The 23,519-nt window shown below is 42.0% G+C and overlaps 1 protein-coding gene across 2 annotated transcripts in view; it reads left to right on the top strand.

Annotated features, from left to right (window-relative positions):
* Positions 1-3,155: 3,155 nt before the first annotated feature.
* Fam114a1 (family with sequence similarity 114 member A1) overlaps positions 3,156-23,519 on the top strand; it is a 59,837-nt gene continuing 39,473 nt past the window's right edge. Inside the window, exons 1-4 of one of the 2 annotated variants that reach the window (XM_078021194.1) lie at positions 3,176-3,252; positions 9,452-9,701; positions 11,132-11,487; positions 22,327-22,414. In XM_078021194.1, the coding sequence (XP_077877320.1) occupies positions 9,596-9,701; positions 11,132-11,487; positions 22,327-22,414 (550 nt within the window). In that variant the 5' untranslated portion in view covers positions 3,176-3,252; positions 9,452-9,595. Of the gene's footprint in view, positions 3,253-9,451; positions 9,702-11,131; positions 11,488-22,326; positions 22,415-23,519 lie in introns of both variants that reach the window. The other variant, XM_078021195.1, reaches the window with a different exon arrangement.

Raw genomic sequence — 23,519 nt, forward strand, 5'->3', positions numbered from 1 at the left:
GCTGTAAGGAGACCCTTCTCAAAGTATAAACCCAATTCCCTACTGAAGTGCCTTGTTGTGTTAGCATCCACATATCAGGGAGAACACTTACTCAGCCTTTGTTTTGGGGGGATTGGCTTATTTCACTTAGCATGATAGTATCCAGTTCCATTCATGTACTGGCAAATGCCATAATCTCATTTTTCTTTATGGCTCGGTAATATCAACATGTTTCTGTATTGAATAAATGGTTGAACCACACTGAAGGGCAACTGGGCAATTTCTAGTAAAGGAATCCAGCCATTGCATTTTTAGCTTGGGATATAATAAAATATGTACAAAGATGTACCTGCAGCATTATCTGTAATTGAGTGGAATATGAAACACATTAAATGTCCATCGGTTTGGAAACGGACAAATTGGGGCATGGAACGGAATCTTACAAAGATGTTGAAATGAATGTCCTAGAGCTAGCTACATGTATGAACATGAGTGATTCTTAAAACATAATGTTGGGCTGGGGATGTGGCTCAAGCTGTAGCGCACTCGCCTGGCATGCGTGCGGCCTGGGTTCGATCCTCAGCACCACATACAAACAAAGATGTTGTGTCTGCCGATAACTAAAAAGTAAATATTAAAAAATTCTCCCTCCCTCTCTCTCACTCTCTCAAAAAAAAAAAACCATAATGTTAAGTCTAATGACATAATGTATAGAATGTTATTTATAAAACTTTAAATCATTGAAAAACAATTCTACATACAATTATGGGTAAGGATCTATGCAGTAAATGCATATAAATATGGGAGGAAGTGATAGCCAACCACTTCAGGACAGTGGTTACCTTCAAGGACAGTGGACAATGGAAGGGGAAGGCTTTCAAATATAAGTGCAACCTATTTTTCTTTTAAAAGAAGGTTCTAAAATAAAGAGGCAAAAATTTGTTAAATTCAAGCATCATCACAGTATCCTCTACTTTTTTTTTACACAAATAAGTATTTGACATATAATCCTTCACTTTTCCAACTGTTTGAAACACTCCAAAGTGTGTGTGTGTGTGTGTGTGTGTATATATATATATATATATATATATATATATATATATATATATATATATATTTAGTTGTAGTTTAACACAATACCTTTATTTTATTTATTTTTTATGTGATGCTGAGGATTGAACCCAGCACCTCACATGTGCTAGGCAAGCACTCTACCATTGAGCCATAACCCCAGCCAAAAACTTAAATTGCAAAAATTAAAATATCTGAAATAAAACCTGGTAGGCCTGGAAGCAGCTAAATTTAAGTGAAAAGGCATAATTTGCAGTTGGCAAAATAACCAGAAAACAAACAAACAAAAGTCCTTGTTGCTAGGGTTGTTTGGCTGATATTCTTTACTGAACAGGTGTGGTTTGAGTCAAGGAGAAAAAGGAAACCAGCCCTTTAAAAATGGAACATATGGGGCTGGGGCTATAGCTCAGTGGTAAAGTGCTTGCCTCAAATGTGTGAGGCACTGGGTTCGATCCTCAGCACCACATAAAAATAAATAAAGACTCTGTATGTTCATCTACAACTAAATATTTTTTAAAAAATGGAACACATGATTGGGCTCTGGCCAGTGTCCAGACTGTAAGGCAGGTATAACAGAAGTGTCTGCTATCTCTAGGCAGGTGCAGAAATCATGACATGGATGTGTCAGTCTAAGTAAACAGAAACATACCTGTCACACTTGCAACCCAGTTCCATATTACTCAAGCGTTGGAAACTGAAATGGGAGGTTCAGAGCATGTTCTCTATTCTATTTAGAAGCAGAAAAACCAAAGAACAGGAGTCAGTTAACAATTAGGATTCTAAGTAGTGGCTTAATTCAAAAAGGTTGCCAGTAATTGGAAGCAGTTTCCACAAACTCATGGTCACATTAAGGTAACTTTTTGGATTTTCTATGAATATAAAGAGAACAAATATTCATTAGCTTAATTTTTTAAAAATTTTATATGGAAAAAATAAGGAAGGAGCTAGAAATGACCTGCTTTGCTCATCAGTAGGGAAATAACTAAATAAACTGTGATACAAACATATTACAAAATATAACAGGCGTCTTAGGATACATATAAAGAGGACAATAATAGATAAGCAGGAAAAAGTTACAAAATATGTCAATATCTTGCCATTTGAAAACTGTCTTTGTATATATGTGTGTATACAAGCTTACAAAAAGTACAGTAGGACCCATGCACTATTAAAAATGGTAGTGATATTGAAGGGGTGAGAGAAAGGCTCTCAGCATTTTTCTTTAATTCTGAATTTATAATTTTTAAGAGAAGAGAGTTTAGGGTTGAAGAGGAGAAAATTGGCTTGAAATAAACCTCTCAGAAAGCCACTGTTTCTAAATTGTTTTCTCTGGCTTTCACACACAGCATGTATACACGCACATTTTATATCTACATGTGTATTTACAAACATAGTTCATATGGGACACACACTTTGTTTGCTGCCCCTGCTCCCCAACTTAATATTTAGCCATACATTGAAGAGGCCTTACTGTATGGCCTTACTTCCTTGATGCTGTTATAAGTTTTAACTGCTACAATATATCTGACTGTTTGAAGTTACTGTAGTGTATTTCACCAATCCCTCATAGTGGGGCAACCACAGCGCTTCCCGATTTCTCTGGCCTAAGTAGCTACCATAAAGATCCTTGCACACCCCGTTTTCCCCTTTGTTTACTTAGGACAAATGTGGACTTTCTAGGCCAAAGTTAATGCATTTTGGTTTTGATTCACATTTCCAAACTGGCCTGCTATTAGGGGGGGGATTTTTTGGTTGTTGTTGTTTGTTTTTTTAAAATCACAGCACACTCTCACGGACAAGGTCAGGGAAATCAGTTCAACGCAGAACCAGAAAATCACAACCAGGGTAACTCCTTACGGGTGAACTGCGAGGCTTTCCGGGTGTGTGTTAAAGGGACAGCGGGGGATCCCGCGAACCCGAAGCCCGTCGCGGACCGGAGCGCACAGACTAGAAAAGTTGCCCCGAAGGATGGCCACGCGCAGCCCCTCGGGGACCAGGGGACCCGGGTGCCGAGGGTCCGGAGGGGCGGGGCCGGGGCGCAGAGGGCGGGACCCTCTCCCCCGGCCGCGGGCGGGGCACCTCGCCCGCCCCACCCCGCGCCCCGCCCCGCCCGCCCGCCCTCCGGCCGCGTCCCCGCTGGCCCTGCCGACGTGGCGGGGCGGGACCGCCGGGCGCTCCCGCGCGCACCCGGCCGCCTGAGCGGTAAGAGCCCCGGGCACTCTCTTCCCATCCCCTTCCCCCGGCGGGCGGGGGATCGCCGGCAGCTGCAGCGGGGTGGTGGGGAGCCCCTGCCGTGGCTCCTGGTCCCAAGCCCCCTGAATCCTGCCCTCTGCGTTAGTGAGAAGCCTTCGGCGGGGACTTGGCACCCGGCGCGCGGCCGGGGAGGAGCCGGCTTGGGGGTGAAGGTCCAGGGAGTCTGGGACTGCGCGGCCGAGGGACCTGCGTGGGTGCGGGCGTGTGAGTGTGTGTGTGTGAGTGTGTGTGTCGCTCCGGGTCCACGCTCATGCACACACCCACACGCCCGCACGCCGGGTCTGCCCCCTCGGCCAGCGTGAACACCCGTGGAGCCTGCCTAGTCCTCCCAAAGTATCCAGCTGGCCACCAGGCAAGTCTGAAAAGTTTCCCCCGTGTCCCAGGTCCAAGTCAGAGGCAGGGTGCAAGGTCCTCGAAGCCCAGGGACAGAAGGAGCAGGTCCCTGTAAGGCAAGGGCCTCCCTGGGGTGCGCGTACCCTTGGCCTCCGAAAGCCAAGCCCAGGCCTTGACCCCCCACCCAAGCCTGTTCCCCCTCCCCAGCAGACCCGCGCCCTACTAGCTCTGTCGCCCTGTCAAACCTCTGAGCATCACAGCCCCAGGCTTGGGTCCTACCCCTCAATCCAACTCCCTCCACCCGTTCGTCTCACCTTCTGCCTGGAATCCCGTGAGTATTTCCAGCGCGTCCCATCAGGCTCCTGAATTTCACTGCCTTTTCCTGGAATAGGAAGACATCTCTCTCTCTCTGGGCAGTGAGAACGGTATCTATGCCCTGTTGATCCCATCAGTTCCCATCCTGAACATCTTGAAGGGTACCAGCAAGTGGCTTTTTAAACCAGTGTCTTGAACTCCATAAGACCTCAGCCAACCTGTGGTAACTGAGAGTGAACCAGGCTTTTTATCCCCAGAGGCTCTGTCTGCTCTTGCTTCCTCCCAGTGGCCCTCTCAGAACCCCACCCATATACCTAAAGGCTCCTTTCTCCTTTTTATTAACTTCTTACGTTGTAAGCCTTAAGCAAAGGAATTAAACTTTAGAGAATTTGAGGCACAAGTGAACCAGTGGAGAAGGAATTTGTAGGTGGGAGGAGGATTTCCTGAATATTCAGGATTCAGGCCAGATGCGTAATCATTTATAATGCCAGGTTTATATGAAACATTACTTCTTTTAAAATGGTATCAAGCACAGTATATTTCAGTTTGGTAAATATTTGTGGGTAAGAAACAATGAATTGCTATTGGTCCCAGTCCTAGAGGTGAGAGTGATGTAGAAACAAATACTTTAGGAGTAGAAGTCTGTGCAAAGTATCATGAAAACATAGAAATAGAAGAAATTAACTTTCTGGAAGGAGTGGGGACAGATTAAGGAAAATTTCAAAGTAAAATGTGATGTGGGACGTCGGGTATCTATGGGCATAGGAGTTTGCCAAGGCAGGTGGAGGCAGGGCAGCCCAGGCAGAGGAATGGCATGAGCAAAGGCAGGGTTCATGACCAATGATGGGCAAAGAGGTCAGGTGCAGCAGGGATGGAGGTTGTGTTGAGAACTGCAGGAGACTGAGTGAACAGAGCTTGGTTACAAAGGCCACTGGTGCTGTCCCAAGGTGCTCACACCTAATAGTTTTTAAACAAAGGGGCAAGTAGGTCTTGCCTATGTTCCAAAAAAATGTCTGGCAGACACATGGAGACTGGTCTGGGGTCTGGGCACATGATAATGTACTTGTCAAGCTGCACAGGGACTCAAATACTCTCATCCAGAAGTTTTATTCCTGGTCCTTCACTAACTAGTACTTTTTTTTTTTTTTTTAAACTGGGAGAGGTGACCTCATACAGAATATCATGTTACCACATTTTTATTTTGCCAAGCAAGGACTTTAAAAAAAAATCTATCCACTGTCACCACTTTTTCATAAAAGGAGAGACAACGTAGTACCGATAAAAGCACAAAAGCTAAACTTGCAGGACGAAGCCAGGGCTTTATGTTTAATAAATTTAGATTTATTAAAAACTCAAAATCTTGTCCTCATTTCTCTCTGTCATCAGGGGCCAGTTCTGCAGTCAGGGTTGGGAACAAAATATTCATATCATCTTGTCCATCTTACTTTGCAGAGGAGGAAGGGAGGAAGCCCAGTAAGGATGAGTGAGTTGTTTGCCTACAAAGGAACTTTGCAACCAGAGGCCACAACTTGTGACTCTGACAGGGCCCTGCTCTTTCCACGTCTGAATCCCATCCCTCCCACCCCTCACTATTCCTCTGTGCAGTCTCTTGTCCCGACTCCACAGATATCTCTCCTGAATGTCCAGAGCTCATTCCTGAATGCTGGGCATTTGCACATGCTTTTACCCTTCCACTCTCAAATAACCTTATCAAAGCCACTTTCAAGATTCTCCTTTGCATGAGGTCAGTCTAGTTCAGGTATCTTTTTTCCTTCCTTTGATATGCTGTTTTGCATCACTTTTTAGCTGTTTTGTTTTAGCTCCTCAAACAGATTATTCATTTCTGAAAGACAGTGACCATGTCGCTTGTTTTACATTTACTTGGGGAGAGCTGTGGTTGTAGCTCCAATACCTTGGATAGTCCTAGGAGCATTTTAGGTGATGAATGAATTTGCTCATGAAAAACTAACTTATTCCCAGCACACAAAGGCTTCTTTATACCCCACGCTTCATCTCCTTGGAGTTTCCTGAAGCAGCCTCCTTGTTCCTGTGGGTTGAGTCTCCCTAGCATCAAAGCCACGGACACGGCTACAGAGCGAATGTTCCAAACCAGAAATCAGGAAAGATTTATGGCTGTGCTTATAGGGCATCGAGACAGAGATGAGGGTCATCCCCCAAAATGTCCAGGGTCACCACTGAAGTCCTGGTGGACTCTCCCAGTCCATACTTAGACTACAGCTGTGCACTTACAGCACACAATTTCTAGTGGTGACTTAGAAGGGCACAGTCTTAAAAATGATTACATTTTCCCCATCACAATAGCATCCAGAGTCAATAAAGTTCTCTCAGAACAAATACATTTTAAAAGAGCATTTGCTTCTTTCTCACTTCTTTTTTTTTTTTTTTTCTGGTTTTGGTTTAGGGAAAATTACAACCATACAGGTAGAAGCAAATACCAATTAGAAATACACACAGTTAGAAGTCCAAATAGGGCTGATCTCATGGTGACTATCCCTATTAAACACGTGTGAAAATCTGGTCTTTCTGAGATGTACACATTGGTCATCAGAGGTAGGCGAGGGCTATCAGTTCCGTGGGTTGAGTCCTCTTAGCATCAAGACCAGGAACATGGCTTCCATCTCCCTAACCAGGAGGCTCTGTATTCATGTGTATATTAGCAACCAGACTTAGTTATACAGCCTGTTCTTGTAAGCTTGAAGTCATAGCTCAGTGTCCTGTCTAGAGGACGGACTTAGACAACATTTTAGTCAGTTTCAGGCTCTGGAGTTCTGTGGTCAGCTAGAAGTACCAGAAAAACCCTATTTCAAAGGGCCGCAGGCTACTGGACTTAGTATAATTGTATGGTCTGGTCACAGAAGGGCAGAGGGACCAGTACATTGTTTCTCACTGATCCACATATCTTAAGCACTTTCCATTTGGCAAGTGGGAAAAAAAAAAAAAGAGAGAGAGAGAGAGAGATTTCTAAGACTGTTGTGCTAATTAGCATACCCTGGAGCACCAATCAGAAAGGACAGTATTGAACCCTCTCCAGAGGTGGACACCCAATTATAGATTTTGAAATGCTCACTAAAGGCCCCTCGAGAGTATATTCCTGAATAGACCATTTTCCATGTTAACCAGACACCCTTAGGGTGTAAATTAGAACTAATTAACTTGCACTATGTCACATGGTATAGCTGAAGTATTTTAGAATACATTAGGAACAGTATGACAATGCATTAGGACAAAACATGCACATCAAAGTTGTCATTATGGTGTTTATTTGCCCATGAATGTTTATCAGCCAGGTTTATTCTCTTAGAAAAGTGAAATAGATTGGAGTTTCTTAATAGTTCATATTATGATGGTATGCATGAATGGCCCACTCCTGTAATCCCAGCAGCTCAGGAGGCTGAGGCAGGAAGATTGCAAGTTAAAGGCCAGCCTGGGCAATTTAACAAGTCCCTGTCTCAAAGTGGTAGAATGGTTCTGGGTTCAATCCCCAATAGGATAAGTAAATAAATAAAAAATATCACTTTACAAAGAAAACAATATCAGATAATATCTATGGCCAACTACAGAAGAAAAAGGAAATAAAAGTGATGGATGTCAAAGTGCCATTTATTCATGAGGTTCTTAAGGTCATGGCCCTAGAACCTAGGTGAGGATAAGACAGATTCAGACAGAGGAATCTTTACTCTGTATCAGGCAGGTAATCCCCTGGGCCAGGGGCCAGCAAACATATTCTATAACAGGCCAGAGAAAATATTTAGGCTTTGTGGTTTCCCAGGCCTTAGGGTCTATGATGGAACCCCCCCACACACACCTGCCACTGTAGTGCTGGAGAAGCCTTAACTATTGAACAAAAGGGCACATCTCTGTTCAATAAAATTTCATTTCTAAAGCAGGCAGAAGGCAAGATTTGGCCGTTAGGTTCTGGATTTCCGATCCCCTGTCTAGGCCATTCCTCGCTCAGAAAGAGGTTTTCACAAAGATGCTCTCAGTTTCCAAATGACAACTTTTCAAATCCCCACCCCACTGCCAGCCTCCCTTTAGTTCCATTTGCTCCAGAAACCTCAGTTGCACCTCTTATCTGCACAGTGGGTGTGTATCGCTCCACTGTTTCTGAGCAGATTCCTTGACAGCCCATGGCCATCCTTGCATACTACAGACCTGTTATTTCAGCTGGAGGGAGTAAGCATCCCTTGCCTTTCCTACCTGGAGGTTTGTATGCAGGAGTCTTGTCTTTTAATTCAGGATCTGGCAGGTGTTTCTGGTTTTGCTCTACCACGTGCTCCTGTCATCACGCAGGACCTCACCACAAGCCCAAGAGCAACAGAGCCAACAAATCATGGAGTGAAAACTCTAAAACTATGAACCAGAATCAACCTTTCCTCTTTATAAGTCTGTTATCTCAGGAATTTGTTAAAATGACAGTAAGCTGAGAACACTCTCAGTTAACTGTGAGGTAAAGGAACAAAAAAGTCAGACACTGTGGAATTGTGGAATCATTTGGAACCACCAGATGTAAGAGAGCCTCCGAGTATCTCCACACGAATATTAATATAACTCGACAGTCGTATTTGTTGAGATTCCCACTATATGAAAAAAAAGTGTTTAAGTACTATGTAAAATATGAAAACAAAACAAGGAAGACCCTGACTTCATAGAAGTTACAATATAATAGGAAAAAAGAACACCACAAGCAACTTTTAATCAGAGAGGACTTGATTAAAGGTGGGGTAGACACAAAGCATGCCGGGGGTTCCAAAAAAGAAAAATTCATTCCAACTGGGAGGAACCAAGAATGGAGGAGGTAGTTGTTTTATCTGGGCCTTAACTGGGTAACATATACACACACACTATACATACAGACATATGTACGTGTGTGTTGTGTGTGTGTGTATGTGTGTGTGTGTGTGTGTGTTTGTATGTATATGCCATTGATTGAAAGTCAGGGAAGGATCAGGCAGTATTGAGGATAGGACTCTGATGGATTCAATCTTAAAATCAGATGTGGGTTCAAACTTGGAATTCATCTTGTACAAGTATGGCATCTAGCCTCATTTTCTTCATCTGTAAAATGGAGCTCATCATATCTTACTTGCAGGAGAAAATACATTTAAATGTCCTAGATACAGTAGATACTTGGTAAATGATAGTTACTGATATTATATATTCTTGAGAAGGTGAAGGTTTAATCAGTGACAGTGTTGAGATTTTAAGTCTAGATTGTTGGGGAAATCTAGGAGGTGTTAAGGGAAAAACAAAAGACAAGAAGATCTAGAATTAAGAGTAAGACAGTAGGTTTCCCTGGGCAGAAAGAGATGTCCAGCTGTCCATTAGAAATACTTGTTTGGAGGTAGAGTTTTTATTTAAATAGAAGCATTGTTGAAATATAATTTATATACTCCAGAGTTCACCCATATAAAAGTATTCAGCTCAGTGGTTTTTATTATATGTACATAATTGTACAGCCATTACCACCATCTAATTTTAGAACATTTCATCAACCCCAAGAGAGACTTCATACCTGTTGGCAGTCACGCCTCATCCCCCTCCATTCATCCCCTACACAAATCTTTCCATCTCTATGGAATGGAGGAAGAATATATAATTGAGAGCCACCACAGAGAAATGGTGCATGAAAACTGTCAGAGATGTGACCCACCCAGGAAGAAGGCGCAATAGAAAGGATGAGACAGACTCGTGGGGTGACTATTGGAGGAACAGGAGGGAAGCAGACCCCTGTGAGTAAACCTGCACACAATGTGGCCAGTGCATTATATGGCCTCTCACATGTGTTAGTTTAGTAACCACTGGAGATCTGACCAGTTGGTAAACACTGAAGTCAACAAAAACGCCCAGTGATTTGCCTGAGATTGGCTTCTAATACAATAAAAACACCATGTCTTTATTCTTGCCTAAGCAAATGATGGTCCTGCACCAACCTTCTCAAGCTACTCTACCCTAGAAAGTAGCTGTGTGTGCCTATGTAAATTAAAGTTCAATGATTGAAAAATTAAATAAAATGAAAATTTTAGCTCCTCTACTGCACTAGCCACATTTCAAGTGCTCAGTAGCCTCTTGTTAATTGCCACATTGGACAGTGCATGCACAAAGTAATCATGTTGTCATGGAAAGTTCTACATGAACTTTCTTAGTAGGGATAAGAGGAGAGTCCTACCATCCTACACGAATTCAAAACTTTCCAAAAGAGCTCTCCACATGATAGCCTGCATTCCTTATTTGACTTCATATCTCAAATCCCTTTCCCTTTCATCCTTGTGTTTCCCTTTGAACTACTATCCAATGAGAGTCCAAACCTTCCCCAACAATGGCCCCAACAGTGTACATTTATGTGTATGTATGTCTCTTTCTTGTTAATCTCTGGTGACATTGCAAAGCTATATGACAAATATATTCTTGTAAGTTTCCAAATATTTTCTATGCTGCTCTCATTGTTTTCTACCAAAGTCAGATTAAACAAATAATTTTATGCATAATTTGTTTAGTTTCCATGTGCTGATCTCTTCATGCCAAGTAAGAAGAAATCCTTAAAGGTTTAAAGATAAGGCTATATATTAGTTTTCTGTTGCTGCTGTATCAAATTGCAACAAGTTTAGTGGCTTGTACCAACACAGGTTTGTTCTCTTGCTGTTCTAGAGGTCAGAAGTCTGAAATTAGTTTCTTCTGGCTCAAGTCATGGTGCCTGCAGGGCTGGTTCCATGGAGTCATGGAGGGAAGAATGGCTTCCTTGTCTTCTTCAGCTTCTAGTAGCTTTCCTTGTTGCCTGGTGTGTGGCTCCTTCCTTCATTTTCAAAATGCATCACTTGAATCTCTGCTCCTGTCATCGCCCTTTCTCTTTGTATTCCAGCCTCCCTATGATGAGGACATTTGTGGCAACACTTAGGGCCCATTCTGGTAAACCAAGATGATCTCCCCCATCTCATGATCCTTAACTAATCACATCTGCAGATTCCTTTTACCCTGTAAGGCAACATGCACAGGTTCAGGGATTAGGAGCCGGGTGTCGTCAGCTTGCTACAAGATTACATAAAGCCATTTATCAGTAGAAAAAAAGTTTACCCCAGATTTAATTGGGTTATTCCGGGCTTTGGATGAAAGCGTAACCATTCAGATCAAAGCATAAAATGTTTGTTGGTAATTGTGTCCACAGATATTAAAATGTCTGATGATGCCAGTGACACCATAGCCACTACAGACAGAGAAGAAATCACGAAGATTTCCAGTAGTGATTCTTTACCTGAGGATGCGGAAGTGCACAGTGACTCAGCTACAGTCTCAAACCAGCTGGCACCAGGGGAGCCCAGAGGAGACGTGCGTGAGGATGCAGCTGATCAGGGCGCAGAAACTGCTGCTGCTGGGCACCCACAACAGCCCAAAGATGCAGGAACCACGGAGACCTCCCTCAATGGAGAAGTGACCGAGGACACACTAGCAGAATGCGTCGATTCTGTTAGCCTCGAGGGAGAACCTGGGTCTGAAATACCCCTGAAAGAACCGAACGATCCGGTAAGAGTGCTCATTCAGGCCATTTCAACTTAAGTTCTTCCCAACACCTATTATCTTAGTCCATTTCCTGTTGCTACCAAAACCATCCCACAGACTTGGGAGGTTATATAGAAAGAAGGTTTATTTTGACTCAGAGTTCTGGTCCAAGGTCAAGGGGCTGCATCTGCTGATAGTCTTCTTGCTGGCAGGGTCCCAAGGTAGCTAAGGGATCACATGGCCAGAGAAAGGGAGTGCACAGGAGACCTAGCCAAACTGACTGTGATAGCAGATCTCCTCTCAAGATGACCCATTAACCCATGAATCCATTCATCACAGGAATGGGTTAATCCTTTCACGAAGGCAAAGACCCAGTCACCTTTAAAGGTCCCTCCTGGTCCCAACTCTTAATATGTTTTAATGAAGATTCAATTTCAATAAGAGTTTCAGAGGGAACAAGCCATATTCAATTCATGGCACATACCATGTGCAGAACTTTGGGTCAAGCTCTGCAGGTGGTAATTGAGGACTCAGAATATGCTTTGACATCACCTCTATCATCAAAAATGTGTTGTGTAGCAAGATAAGACATGTAAGAAAAATTTGTTGCTCTCATATTTGCATTTTGGCAATTCTGTTGTAAATAGTAGCCACCAATTGTTGGAGAGAGCCTGTGCCAGGCACTCCCCTGGCCACCTATGTGTCATGTAATTCACTCCATACAATAATTCAGAGCTTATGAACTCCAATTTGCAGATGAGGTACCCAGGCTCACAGACATTAAGCAGCTTGTCCTGGGCCACTCTGGAGTAAACAGAGAATATCATAATGTCAGACTTAATGACCCCAGGTGACTAAGGAGCCAGATTCTACCCTAAACAAGTCAAGTGTTTCCATAAGGCCACTTACATTCTGCATAGTTATACATCCACCATGGAAATCGTCACATTCCGATCACTGTCATCACATACCACTTTCGGGGGACCAGCCGTAGAGTCACCTCTCACCCATTCCCTTACGTGCCTGCCTCTGTCCCTCTGGAGGATAAGATCGGCCAGCGTTTCCTTGTTGGCACCCTGTGCCATACCACAGGACCACACAAGCTGGGTTTTCCTGGTTCCTCCCCATCCAGGGAGGGATGGGGCAGCAGGTGCTCAGCCAGGAGGAGGAGATGAGCTTATGTGATTCTAGGTGTAACTCAATCTGACAAAAATCTCATTACCCCTTTTTAAACATTTCAGTAGGGAAATGCCTACTTTAGGTTTAAAAAAATTTAGTGAAACCTCTGTGGCCAGTGTCCTCCATCCTGTGCAGGATAGATGGCCTTCTACATGATGGTGCAGGAGAGGATCAGGGTCTGTTCTCCAGCAGCCCTGCTCACCCTGAAGTGTGCACCTTAGGTCACCCCAAAGTCACTACATGGCATGTCATAGGGGACATGTTATAGGGATCCTGGTACCGCCCTCCCTCCCCCAAAAGAAAAAATTTGGAGAGGGCTGGGTGTGTAAGATCAATGTTTGTCTTGTTTAGACAAGACTTTAGTTCAAGCCCCAGCACTGCATTTATTCTTTTGGCTACTAGGTTATTTTTTTTTCTCTTTCTTTTTTTTTTTTTTGTAATCCTGGGGATTGAACCCAGGGATACTCTCCCAGTGAGCTCCATCCCCAACCCTTTTTAATTTTTGAGACACTAACTTGCTGGAGGTCTCATTAAGTTGCTGAGGCTGACCTCAAATTTGCAATCCTCCTGTCTCAGCCTCTTAGTTCACTAGGATTACAACTATGTACCACCATGCCCAACTTTCATATATTAATATTGAAAAAAAAAACAGGAACAACAGCCACAAAACCTGAGGGAAATAAGAGTGGGACATTCCTAAGCTTCAGGCTTGGTAGTTTTGAGAGTTAGACCAGGGGATTATACCCATCTGCCCAGAATAGAGGAGAGGTAGGAAGAGTGGGGATTTGAGTTGGGTCTTCTCAATTCTAGGAACTGTTTTGTCTTTGAGCTGTCTTTCTATTACAGGGAACTATAGTTCCTAATTTTTATTGTAAGTATTATTGCTAATAAATATATTGCTTCAGTAATAAAATATAACTGAGCCGCACTATTCTGATGACTTCAAGGAACCACATAAGCTCCGCTAATTCAAAACCCATATGCTGCTGATGGATAAATTATGCATTCCAATTTCACATTTCTAATAATTATAATAGGATTGTAAATTAAGAGAGCACAATGAAAATTCAATATACTCCTGCCACATCTGCCTTCTTAAATTGTTTGCACAAATGAATGCTACTTTGAAAATACCTTTAAACCTCTTTGATGCTACAGGAATAGAGCCTCTTGGCAACAGATAGCTCCCCCACCCCTGCACCACCCTGATAGCATTTCAAGGACTTTGGACAGGTTTTTTTTTTTTCCTCCCCTGGGACTGGAGATTGAACACAGGCTCTCATGCATGCTAGGCAAGTGCTCCACTACTGAGCTTCACCCCGCCCTTCAAGGACTTTGGAAAGATGAGCATTTCCTCATTATGAAGCATCACAAAGTATCTGGATGGAAGTACAAACACTGGCCACAGAGGTTTCACTAAGTTGCTGGGGGTCTGCATGTGTGTGTGGGATATTACATCAGGAGCTCAGACAGCCTGAAGGCCTGGGAGAGACACCTGCGGCAATAAATGCCCAGGAGCTTGTCCCTTCTAAGAAGGGCAGAAAGCTGATCTGGCTGAACTTGAGAACCTTGAGGGTAGAGGGTATCCTTTTTACCCAGGTCCTACTAAAACCCTTCTATGTAGATGCAAATTTAGTCTCTTTTAAAGAATTACCAGAAAAGTATATTCTTATCCTGAGTTACTCATCTGAAATTATTAGAAGTCAATTTTGTGCCCAGTCTTCAAGTATTGTTCATTTATTCTGTTTGCTCTTTGTTGGATACTTATAAGAAATCTTTTTGTAATGGTGAAAATATCCAGAGGAGAAAGCATTTTACAACTTAAAAAAGGAAAGTCCTTGACTCAGAAGTTTGCTTATGAACTGGTTACTTGGATCTTGAACATGGGTTACCAAGAAATGGCAGACTCTATAGGAAAACAGTCAAGCTCAAAAGCTTATTTGATCCCAGGTATAACTCAACCTGATAAAAATCTCATTACCCCTTTTTAAAGGTTTCAATAGGGAAGTGCCTACTTTGGGTTTAAAAAACCTTAGTGAAACTCTGTGGCCAGTGTTTGTACTTCCATTCAGATACTTTGTGATGCTTCATAATGAGGAAATGCTCATCTTCTCAAAGTCCTTGAAGGGCTGGGGTGAAGCTCAGTGGTGGAGCACTTGCCTAGCATGCATGAGGTCCTGTGTTCAATCCCCAGTTCCAGGGAAGAAAAAATCTGTCCAAAGTCCTTGAAATGCTATCAGGGTGGTTTTTGTTAAAAAAATTTTTAAAAAGCCTTTGAGGTAGTATGCACCAGTATCTTCTAGAATACATTAGATTTTGTGATAATGTTTGCATAAATGTGTGTATTTCTATAACTGATTTGTGTCTGCATAGACTTTGGCTCTGGGTGCCCTAATGTCCATGCCATCAGGCTTACCTTTGACTGGCCCAGGGTGGAGGCTATCTCTTGGCCCATATGGTAATGCCATCAGAGTGAGGCCTAAGAATAGGGCAAGGCCAGGAGCCTACCAGCTGAGGCTGGATTCCTGCTCTGAAGGATCACACGAGGGATTACACCATCCCTGTCTTTGGGACGCCTTTTCTTCCTACTCCTTTCTGATGGAATTGAGCCTTTCTGCAAGAATCCACTTGAAAACATTTATGAGAAAGAGTCCCCATCCTGGCTTGAACATCAGAGGTCGAAGCAGATTCTCTATGATCTACCAGATCCGTGACACCATGCTTTCTATCCAGGAATCTGGTGGTACAGCCAAGTTCAGGAGGCCTAAAATCTATCTGGAGAGAAACATCATACAAAAGCAATTATATCATGTCCTATGGCATGAGGGGTACCCTTGATGGAGCACATAAATTAGTCTTCAGAGGTCAGGCAGGTCTTCAAACTCAACAGAGAGGTTTGTTCTGGGGACTGGTTGGTAGTGATATTTGTTCCCAGGGGTCTTGTGGGGTTTTATTATGAATCTTTAGAAGTCTCACACTAATGGAAAAGACCACTTATGGAGAAGATAAAAAAAAATTCCCAGTGTTACCACTACAAGTCCTCTCAAAGGAAAATTTGAGACTGTGGAGTACCCCATAGACGGTTCTCTTCCTAGAAGAGAAAAAGCCGAACATCTAAGAGCCATAAAATTGCTATCAAAGGAGACAAAGGGGAGGGAACATAGCCTAGACATGCTGATGGCAGATTTTTGCATTCTAAACTGGATGTTCCACTTCTCTTTGAGTATTTCCCCTTTTAGACCTGATGTGTATGATGACACCCAGTTTTGGGCTTCAACAACCTGGTGGTGCCATTTGGCCATAAAGAGCAGTGCTTCCCAAATCTGGGAGCATATTAGCATCACCTGAGATGCTTGTCAAAAATTCAGATTCCTGGGCTTTAGCCTAAGGCATCTTATTCAAAAGGTCCCAGTGGAAGGTAAGGGTCTATTTTTAATGAGTTGTCCCAGATGATACTCTTGCAGTCAGTCTGTGGACCAGTGTTTGGGAATCACTAATTCTAGGACACAGAAAGAACTCACTGGGGGACATGAAGGAATTGAGAAGACGTTGAGTTCCGTACTGGACACACCAGGGCACAGCCAAAGGAAGCTCTTTGTAGGCAGTTGATTATAATGATCTGTGGAGAAACAGGTGCCTTGTAGGCTCTCAGCACCTGAATGGTTATTTAAGTAATGAAAATGGGTGAGATTGCCCATGTGGTGTGTGTGTGTGTGTGTGTGTGTGTGTGTGTGTGTGTGTGTGTGAACAAAGGTCAAGGACTCAACCCTGGAAAGCTCCTGTCTCTAAGCTGATGGTCATGCACAGCTCATAGATGGAATACGGGGATAGAGGTAGTGATGGTGGCAATGATGATTTTGAGGTAGCCAGAGAAGAAGTTGAAATGGTGAGAGTTACCTGTTCCCTCTACAGTCTCACCACCACACTCTATAAGTGAAGTCAAGTCTCAAATCACATTATACCACTCTGTTGTTTTTAAATAAAACATTAACAAGAGGGTTAAAAACAGTTCATGAGCCCTGTTTTCTGTGTAGATTTGAGAACACCCCATTGGACTGCCCCTTTTGGTGCTCTTACCTTGAGGGAAAGGCTCAGTCTGGATTTCAGAGGTGGGGTTTCTGCCCTGAGAAGAAATGTGGCATTAAGTGAAGAAAATTCCCTGAAGTTCAGAATTGGGTGGAGGACCGTTTACACAGGGAACAATCCCTTCTTATACCTTATTCATGTAAAGAGAGGAAGAACCCCTTGAATATATATGACCATCTACAAATCTTGACTACCTTTGATTTTCGCCATCCAGATCCCTTTCAGGTGTTCAGATGGTTAGTTAAAATATTCACATGTTTACCAATTAAAATCCATTTCTGCAAATCAGTATGCTAATTAGCATAGCATCAGGTGTTCACAGAGGCACAGATAATAGAATTGCTCATTATAGCTGCCTCTGGAGTGTGGCATTCCTGATTAGAATGCCGCTGACCTTCCTGGACTGTGCATGTTTTATTGGAGTGTTGTCAGCCCGTGGACTGTAGTGTAATCTAAGAAGCACCCATAATATCACAGGATGCATGTAGAAAAATTCTAAAGTAAATAACAGAATCCATTGGTTCTCAGGGTGTAGATTGTTTAGGGGGTAGGCTATTTGGAAGGTGGGGACTAGTGAGAAGTCCTTAGGTCATTGGGAGAGCTGCCTTAGGAAGATAGCTCCAGAAGCCAGAGCTCTCATGAGAGTGAGCTGTTAAGGCACAATGCTGATCCCTGAATTGCTCTCTGATTCCTGTTTTGAGATGTGCTCTCTTTCACATGCACTCCCACCACTGGGACACCATTTGCCATGAAGTCCACACCCAAGCCATGTCAGCACCTCACTTTGGGCTTGAATCTCTAGGACTGTGAGCTAAATGAACATGTTTTCTTGATGAAATAGCTTGCCTCTTGTATTTTGTTATAGTAATGGAAAATGAAGTAATATAGATGCCATGACAATAGAATGCTGTAAGGGTATAAAAGTGGTTAAACTTCAAATGCTATTGAGAGATCAAGTAATAAAAAGACTAAAATGAGTCCATGGCTTTGACAACAAGGAAGTCACTGTGAGCTTGATGAGAATGGCCTCATAGAATAGTGGCAGTGAGAGTCATGCTGGGTAAGATGAAGAGTGAAGAGGGGAGTGGATACAGAAAGCAGACACTTTTTTTTTAAAAAGAGGTGAAGAAGAAATCTATAGAACAGAAACCAGATAAGTTTGAAAGAATCACTTTCTCCTTGTTGTGATTTTCATTTGTTGGTATTGAGACAGATAAATCATGTGCATGATTAAATGTTGGGAGTATCCAGTAGAAGGAAAGGTTGAGAAGCCAGAAGAAGAGATAACCAATCCGCACACACCCAGGGGAGTTGAGGGGTGCGAGTGGTACCTAAGAGGAAAGCCTCATCCCCAATTAACAGAAGGATACATTTAGACAGCGTTTGAGGGGTATAGGCCAGTGTGTATGCTTTGTGCATAAAAGGAACTACTTAGCTGTTTAATTTGGTTTAAACAATTAGTGTTTGACTATTAAGATTGCAAATCCATTAAGCCTTATTCTTCCTTAGGCTCTACGTTTGTCTCACAGATCCTTTTCTTTAGAAGTCTAGCGGAATTGAACAGTCACTTTCAAGGGGTTTCTGAAATGTTTGGTCCTTTTTACCAACTTAAACAAGTTTCAGTATTTTAAACGGCATTTAAAAGTGTGATTAATGTATTTTATCTCCTCTTTAAGTACCTCATTTATATCTACTGATACAAAGCCTTACCGAGTACTTAATAATTGTTATAAAGCTATTCAATTTATAGAGTGGATTGTAAAGACCTCTCAAATGTTATAATGGTGTGCATACACTGAGGAAGATTTCAGCTGAACATTAGAAGTCTAATAATTTATTCCTTTTAAATTGGATTTCAAAAAGTGGCAAATGGGTCAAATTTCATAAATATTAGTAGGACAGAAAAGACCAAGTGTACACACAAATATTAATAGCCTGTCTTTAATGCTTTAAACCTTTCTACATATGATTTTTAAATCTTCCCAGAGTTGAATGAGGTGCACTCATCAAGGAAGAAAACAACTCGGAAATAACTGAGTTCGTTGTCAGCAGATATTTTGACAAAGCTACCGATGTCCTGAGCAATTGACACCCTCCTACTGTCCTACTGAGTCCCCCTTTATAGTGGCTATGTCATGAATTACAAAACTTAAAAAAGATTTGGTTGCATAGATCCTATGGCCCACATCACTGTACATAAGATAGCCTTAGGATCTAATTTCTCATCTTCTCAAGGAAACAGGATAATTATATTGATCTTTGATCTTTAACACATATACTTCCCATATATGTGTTAAAGACCTTTGAATTGGATGGAATCTGGAGATTTATAAATTTTTCTAATGATAACTTTGAACTTGATGGCCTCAAATAATAAAATAAATTTTATTATTTTTGTTGGGCATCAAATCCAGGACCTCATGCATGCTAACTAAGCATTCTACCACTGAGCTAGACCCCTAGCCCCAATGAATATATGATAGAGACCTTTAAATGGGATACTAGATAGGTAAGTATTTTTTTCTATTTAAAGAACTTTGAACTTGATGAAATTCTGCACTTTTTTATATTTTTAGGAGCACAGAGTGGTTATAGATGTTTCAATGATCTTTAGTTGAGTATTGGACATCCTTCATCAATCCATGTCAATTTGCTGTTACAGTATGAGGACATTCTGAAAGTTCATGGGGAGGGGGCAGAGGCTTCTCGTTTATTTTCCCTGTGAGTTAAGACATGAAGTTGCCTGTTAAAGGAGGTGAAAATTGCATGGGGGAGAGGGGAGAAGGGTGAGAAAAAAAGCTTTAAAATAACTAGATTTGATAATGAAAATCTGAGTTAATCTGTGCTGCCTATTTCGTAGTTTCCTGTATGTGACATCAAGGCCATTTGAAGCGGAGACAATATTCACGATGAGATAATTTATAATGAATGTTTAACATTTGGTATATATATATATTTTTTTATATTAAATGTGCACATTTAGTCATGTGAGCATTTGCCGTTGATAACAAATATTCTTTGTAGCTGATAAGAAGTCCCAACTCAAGCCAGTGCAGTGGCATATGTCTCTAATCCCAGCCATTTGGGTGGCTGAGGCAGGAAGATCATGAGTTTCAGGCCAGCCTGGGTAACTTGGCAAAACCCTGTCTTAAAAAAAAAAAAAAAAGTCCCAACTCAATGTCAGAGGACTTTATTAATAAGGCAATTGAAGTAGTCACTTATTATACAGCAAAAAAATTCTAGACTCATTTAACATTTATTTCCATTTGCTAGTCAATTACCAGCTGTCAGAACTTATTAAATATTGTAAATTTGAGTCAGAAGCTGTCACCCCTAAGTGTATTAACTCTTCCTGCTCATCGGTAGTGATTTGTCCTATGAAAGAGTGATATTAATCATCAACTTACATCTGTCTTCATGATGGTATAAAATTGTCACTGGGTTCCATTGCCAAAGTGAAGTAAATCAATGTAGACACCAAAAATGAAAGCAGATAGTTCAGGAGTATTTCCATTCATGTTAACAGGCTGCTCTTTGTAGACTGAACAAAAAATAAAAGCCAACTTTTAAAGCTTTTTTGCTTCATAGTTTTAAAAATGCAATTTCTTATTATTATTGCCAGCTAACAATTTATGGGATATTTATTATATGCCAGACGCACAACTTCATATGAATTATTTCTTGTTTTTTAAAATATTTATTTTTTATTTATAGGTGGATATAATATCTTTGTTTTATTTTTATGTGGTGGTAAGGATCAAACCTACTGCCTCACACGTGCAAGGCAAGCGCTCTCCCTCTGAGCCACAATCCCAACTCCTGAATTATTTCTTTTAATCGTCACAAGGCTGATGAGGTTATTGGTTCTTATAGTTCTAATACTGCCATATCTCTCATTTTGTAATAAGGAAGGAAGAATGTCTAACAGGAACTTGAGTAACTTGTTGCCCCAAATGGCAGTGTTTGGACCCAAACCCAGGCAATTTAATTTCATGACCTTTTCTCTTGACCAGTGCTCTACACTGATGGATGATATTTTCTAACACCTTTGGGTGCAAGTAACTAAAATCCAAAATATGTTGGTGTACTAAATAGCAATTTATTTTTTCTCATTTAATAGGAAGAATGGAGCTAGTAGCTAGCTGCTCATGTCGGTTGAGTACTTTAGCAGGGCCAGGACCAGTGACTCTGTGGTTCCTTGGCCTTTCCCTAATGACCACTCAGCTTCAATCATCATATCCCCATCTAGGGCAAGAAAGAGGGAGGGGGGAAGAGTTGGCACTAGCCATAGCTGTATGAGTCATCACGAAAGCAGAAACATTCTCATGTATACATTTCATTGCTTGAAAACTGTTTCCTGGGACCACCCCTAACTGCAAGGGTGGAAACAGCCCAGGGAAAGGGCGTTGGGATGACTGATAACCAGCCTTGGGTCAGAGCTGCAGAATCTACAAGCTGTGCAGGTATTTTTCAAATGTTCAGCTTCATTTTTTTTTTCAAGTGAAAAGGCTATGATTCTCATCTGACTAACTCCTAATGTATTTATTCTTGCCTTGTTTCTTAGAGTATGTTCCCAGGAGGTAAGAGAAAGCTGTAGTTCTACTGAGTCAGGACTCATTGGTTGCAAGTAGCAGAAACCTCAGTTACTTATCCAATATTTATTAATTAAGCACGTATTATATTCTAGGGACTCTCCTAGGCCCTGGGGATATCAGTGAACAAAACATTTTTTTTAAAAAAAGCAAAAAATTTTAAAAAGGGCATCTCGTAGAACCCAAAGACAGAAATGGAGCAGGTCTCAAGAGGGTTGGAAACCAGGAGCTGAGAAGCTACTAGAATTCCAAGCAGATCTCTGAGCATATCTCCATCATTCTGCTCACTCTGTTTTCGCTTAGTTCTTAGTGTGCACAGAGAGTAGAAGAGGGTCAACCTGCATAGCCTGAGTTTTCATTATCTATTCATGCAAACAGCTCATGCTGAACCATAGTCTCCAGTCCCAACTCTAAAAACTGAGGCAAAAGAATTTGAATCCACTGAGGCCAGAGACCGTCTTCCCCTGTGCGTGAGAGATGCACTTACAGGCATCAAATAGAAAGGTGTCTCCCTCACAAAGCTTGCCGTTACTGCCACCCACCTCCAGGCTTATTGGTACCTTTTAGACACTTTGCCCATGGTCCATGCCAAAAATCCCATCTGCCGTCCCAGAGGTTTGAAGGTTCACCCTACCTTGAAGACCACATTTGTTTATATGCCTGGGTCAAGTTTCTTTTGAATGTTTTCAAATCACTCTGGGGCTCTAATGTGTTGTATCTTTTTTTTCTGGACCCAGCTCTTGTCCCTGACTTCCAAATAATAGGAGAACTGAGGCTTACTTCACTTCAGGCCAAGACTTCAGAAACCCACACCTTCACTAATCAATTTGGTTTCAAAGTACACACTGCAGCGTGGGTCGAGATATTTTTTTATGACCCATATGAACCATAAGCTAGTGCGGCAGGTGGTGGTTTTTCTTAAACCTTCCCTTTGTTTTATACCAACCATTTTTCCATTTAGGGATAAACTGAATTGCTGACCTGCTGCTGATCTGTTTCTCTGCAGGCTGTGGATTCCCCTCCTCAGGGAAGAGGATGGGCAGGCTGGGGCTCCTGGGGCAAGTCTCTACTCTCATCAGCGTCTGCCACAGTAGGTGAGCCATCATGTTGCTTTGGAATAAAGTTCAGAAGCCTAATAGGGTGTGATATTTTGATTGTAACATATATTGATGGAGTTTAATATTAACCCATGAGATGCCCTTATTTTCTCCATTTTACAAATAAGAAACTGAGTCACAAAGCAAATTAACACCAAAGACAAGAATGTGTGGGTTGGGATTTGAAAACCATGTAGTATGGCTTTTAACCACTCTCAAATGTCTCTAAAAATGTTAAGATTTGAACTTTTATAATACATTCTCCAATCTTTTTTTTTTTCATCCCTTGACTTTTTTTAAGTATACAATTTCACCTACTCCTTCAACAAATTTGAGGTATCTTGATAGAAAGCATTTCATCAGCTGGACATTAAAATATAAATAGAACAAAATATGAAGATAGGAAGAATATATGCGATAAAGACTAATAGAGTTACGATAATAGAGCACTGCTATTAACTCTGGCTTCCTGGCTATTAGTGTGTGTGTGTGTGTGTGTGTGTGTGTGTGTGTGTGTGTGTATAATTTATTTATTTATTTATCATTGAATGATAAAATTTAGTTTATCTAAATAAATCTATTTTATTGGTTTTAAGTTTTTAAAGATACTTCCCATGTTTGTTCTTATACAAAAGAAAGCATCTTTACCAGAGCAGGTTGGTTAAGAGATCCTTCCTGTTCCACTCTTCATGGAAACTGAGGGTAGAACATCACCCTATCCGAGGTGACTCAGCAAAGGCAGCCATTTTTGAAGGTGGAGGGTAAGGAGAAGGGCCGGGAAGCCATGGGTCACCTGGCTTCAGCTCAGGGCCATGAGGAGCTTGTGCACCATGGATTGGATCAGTCATTGTTGCTTCAAAATCCAGAAGGGGTGGGAAGACCTTGAGGTGTCCCTCAAGGACTTCATGGTCCTCACCTCAGTGGACCACGGCCACAAAGAGCTTAGGGGCCTGACCTCTCACTTCATGGACCTTAGACTGCCTGGAAGGCCGGAGAGATTGCTTTCCCCTAATTCCATCTCCCTCGAGTGTCGGTTTTCTCAGAAGGGATCCAGCAAGAAAGAGCTAGTGGCCAATAACGTCAGTCTCTGGTGGGATCCTGG

This window comes from Ictidomys tridecemlineatus, chromosome 9 (genome assembly GCF_052094955.1).
Source record: "Ictidomys tridecemlineatus isolate mIctTri1 chromosome 9, mIctTri1.hap1, whole genome shotgun sequence".
Lineage (NCBI taxonomy): Eukaryota > Metazoa > Chordata > Mammalia > Rodentia > Sciuridae > Ictidomys > Ictidomys tridecemlineatus.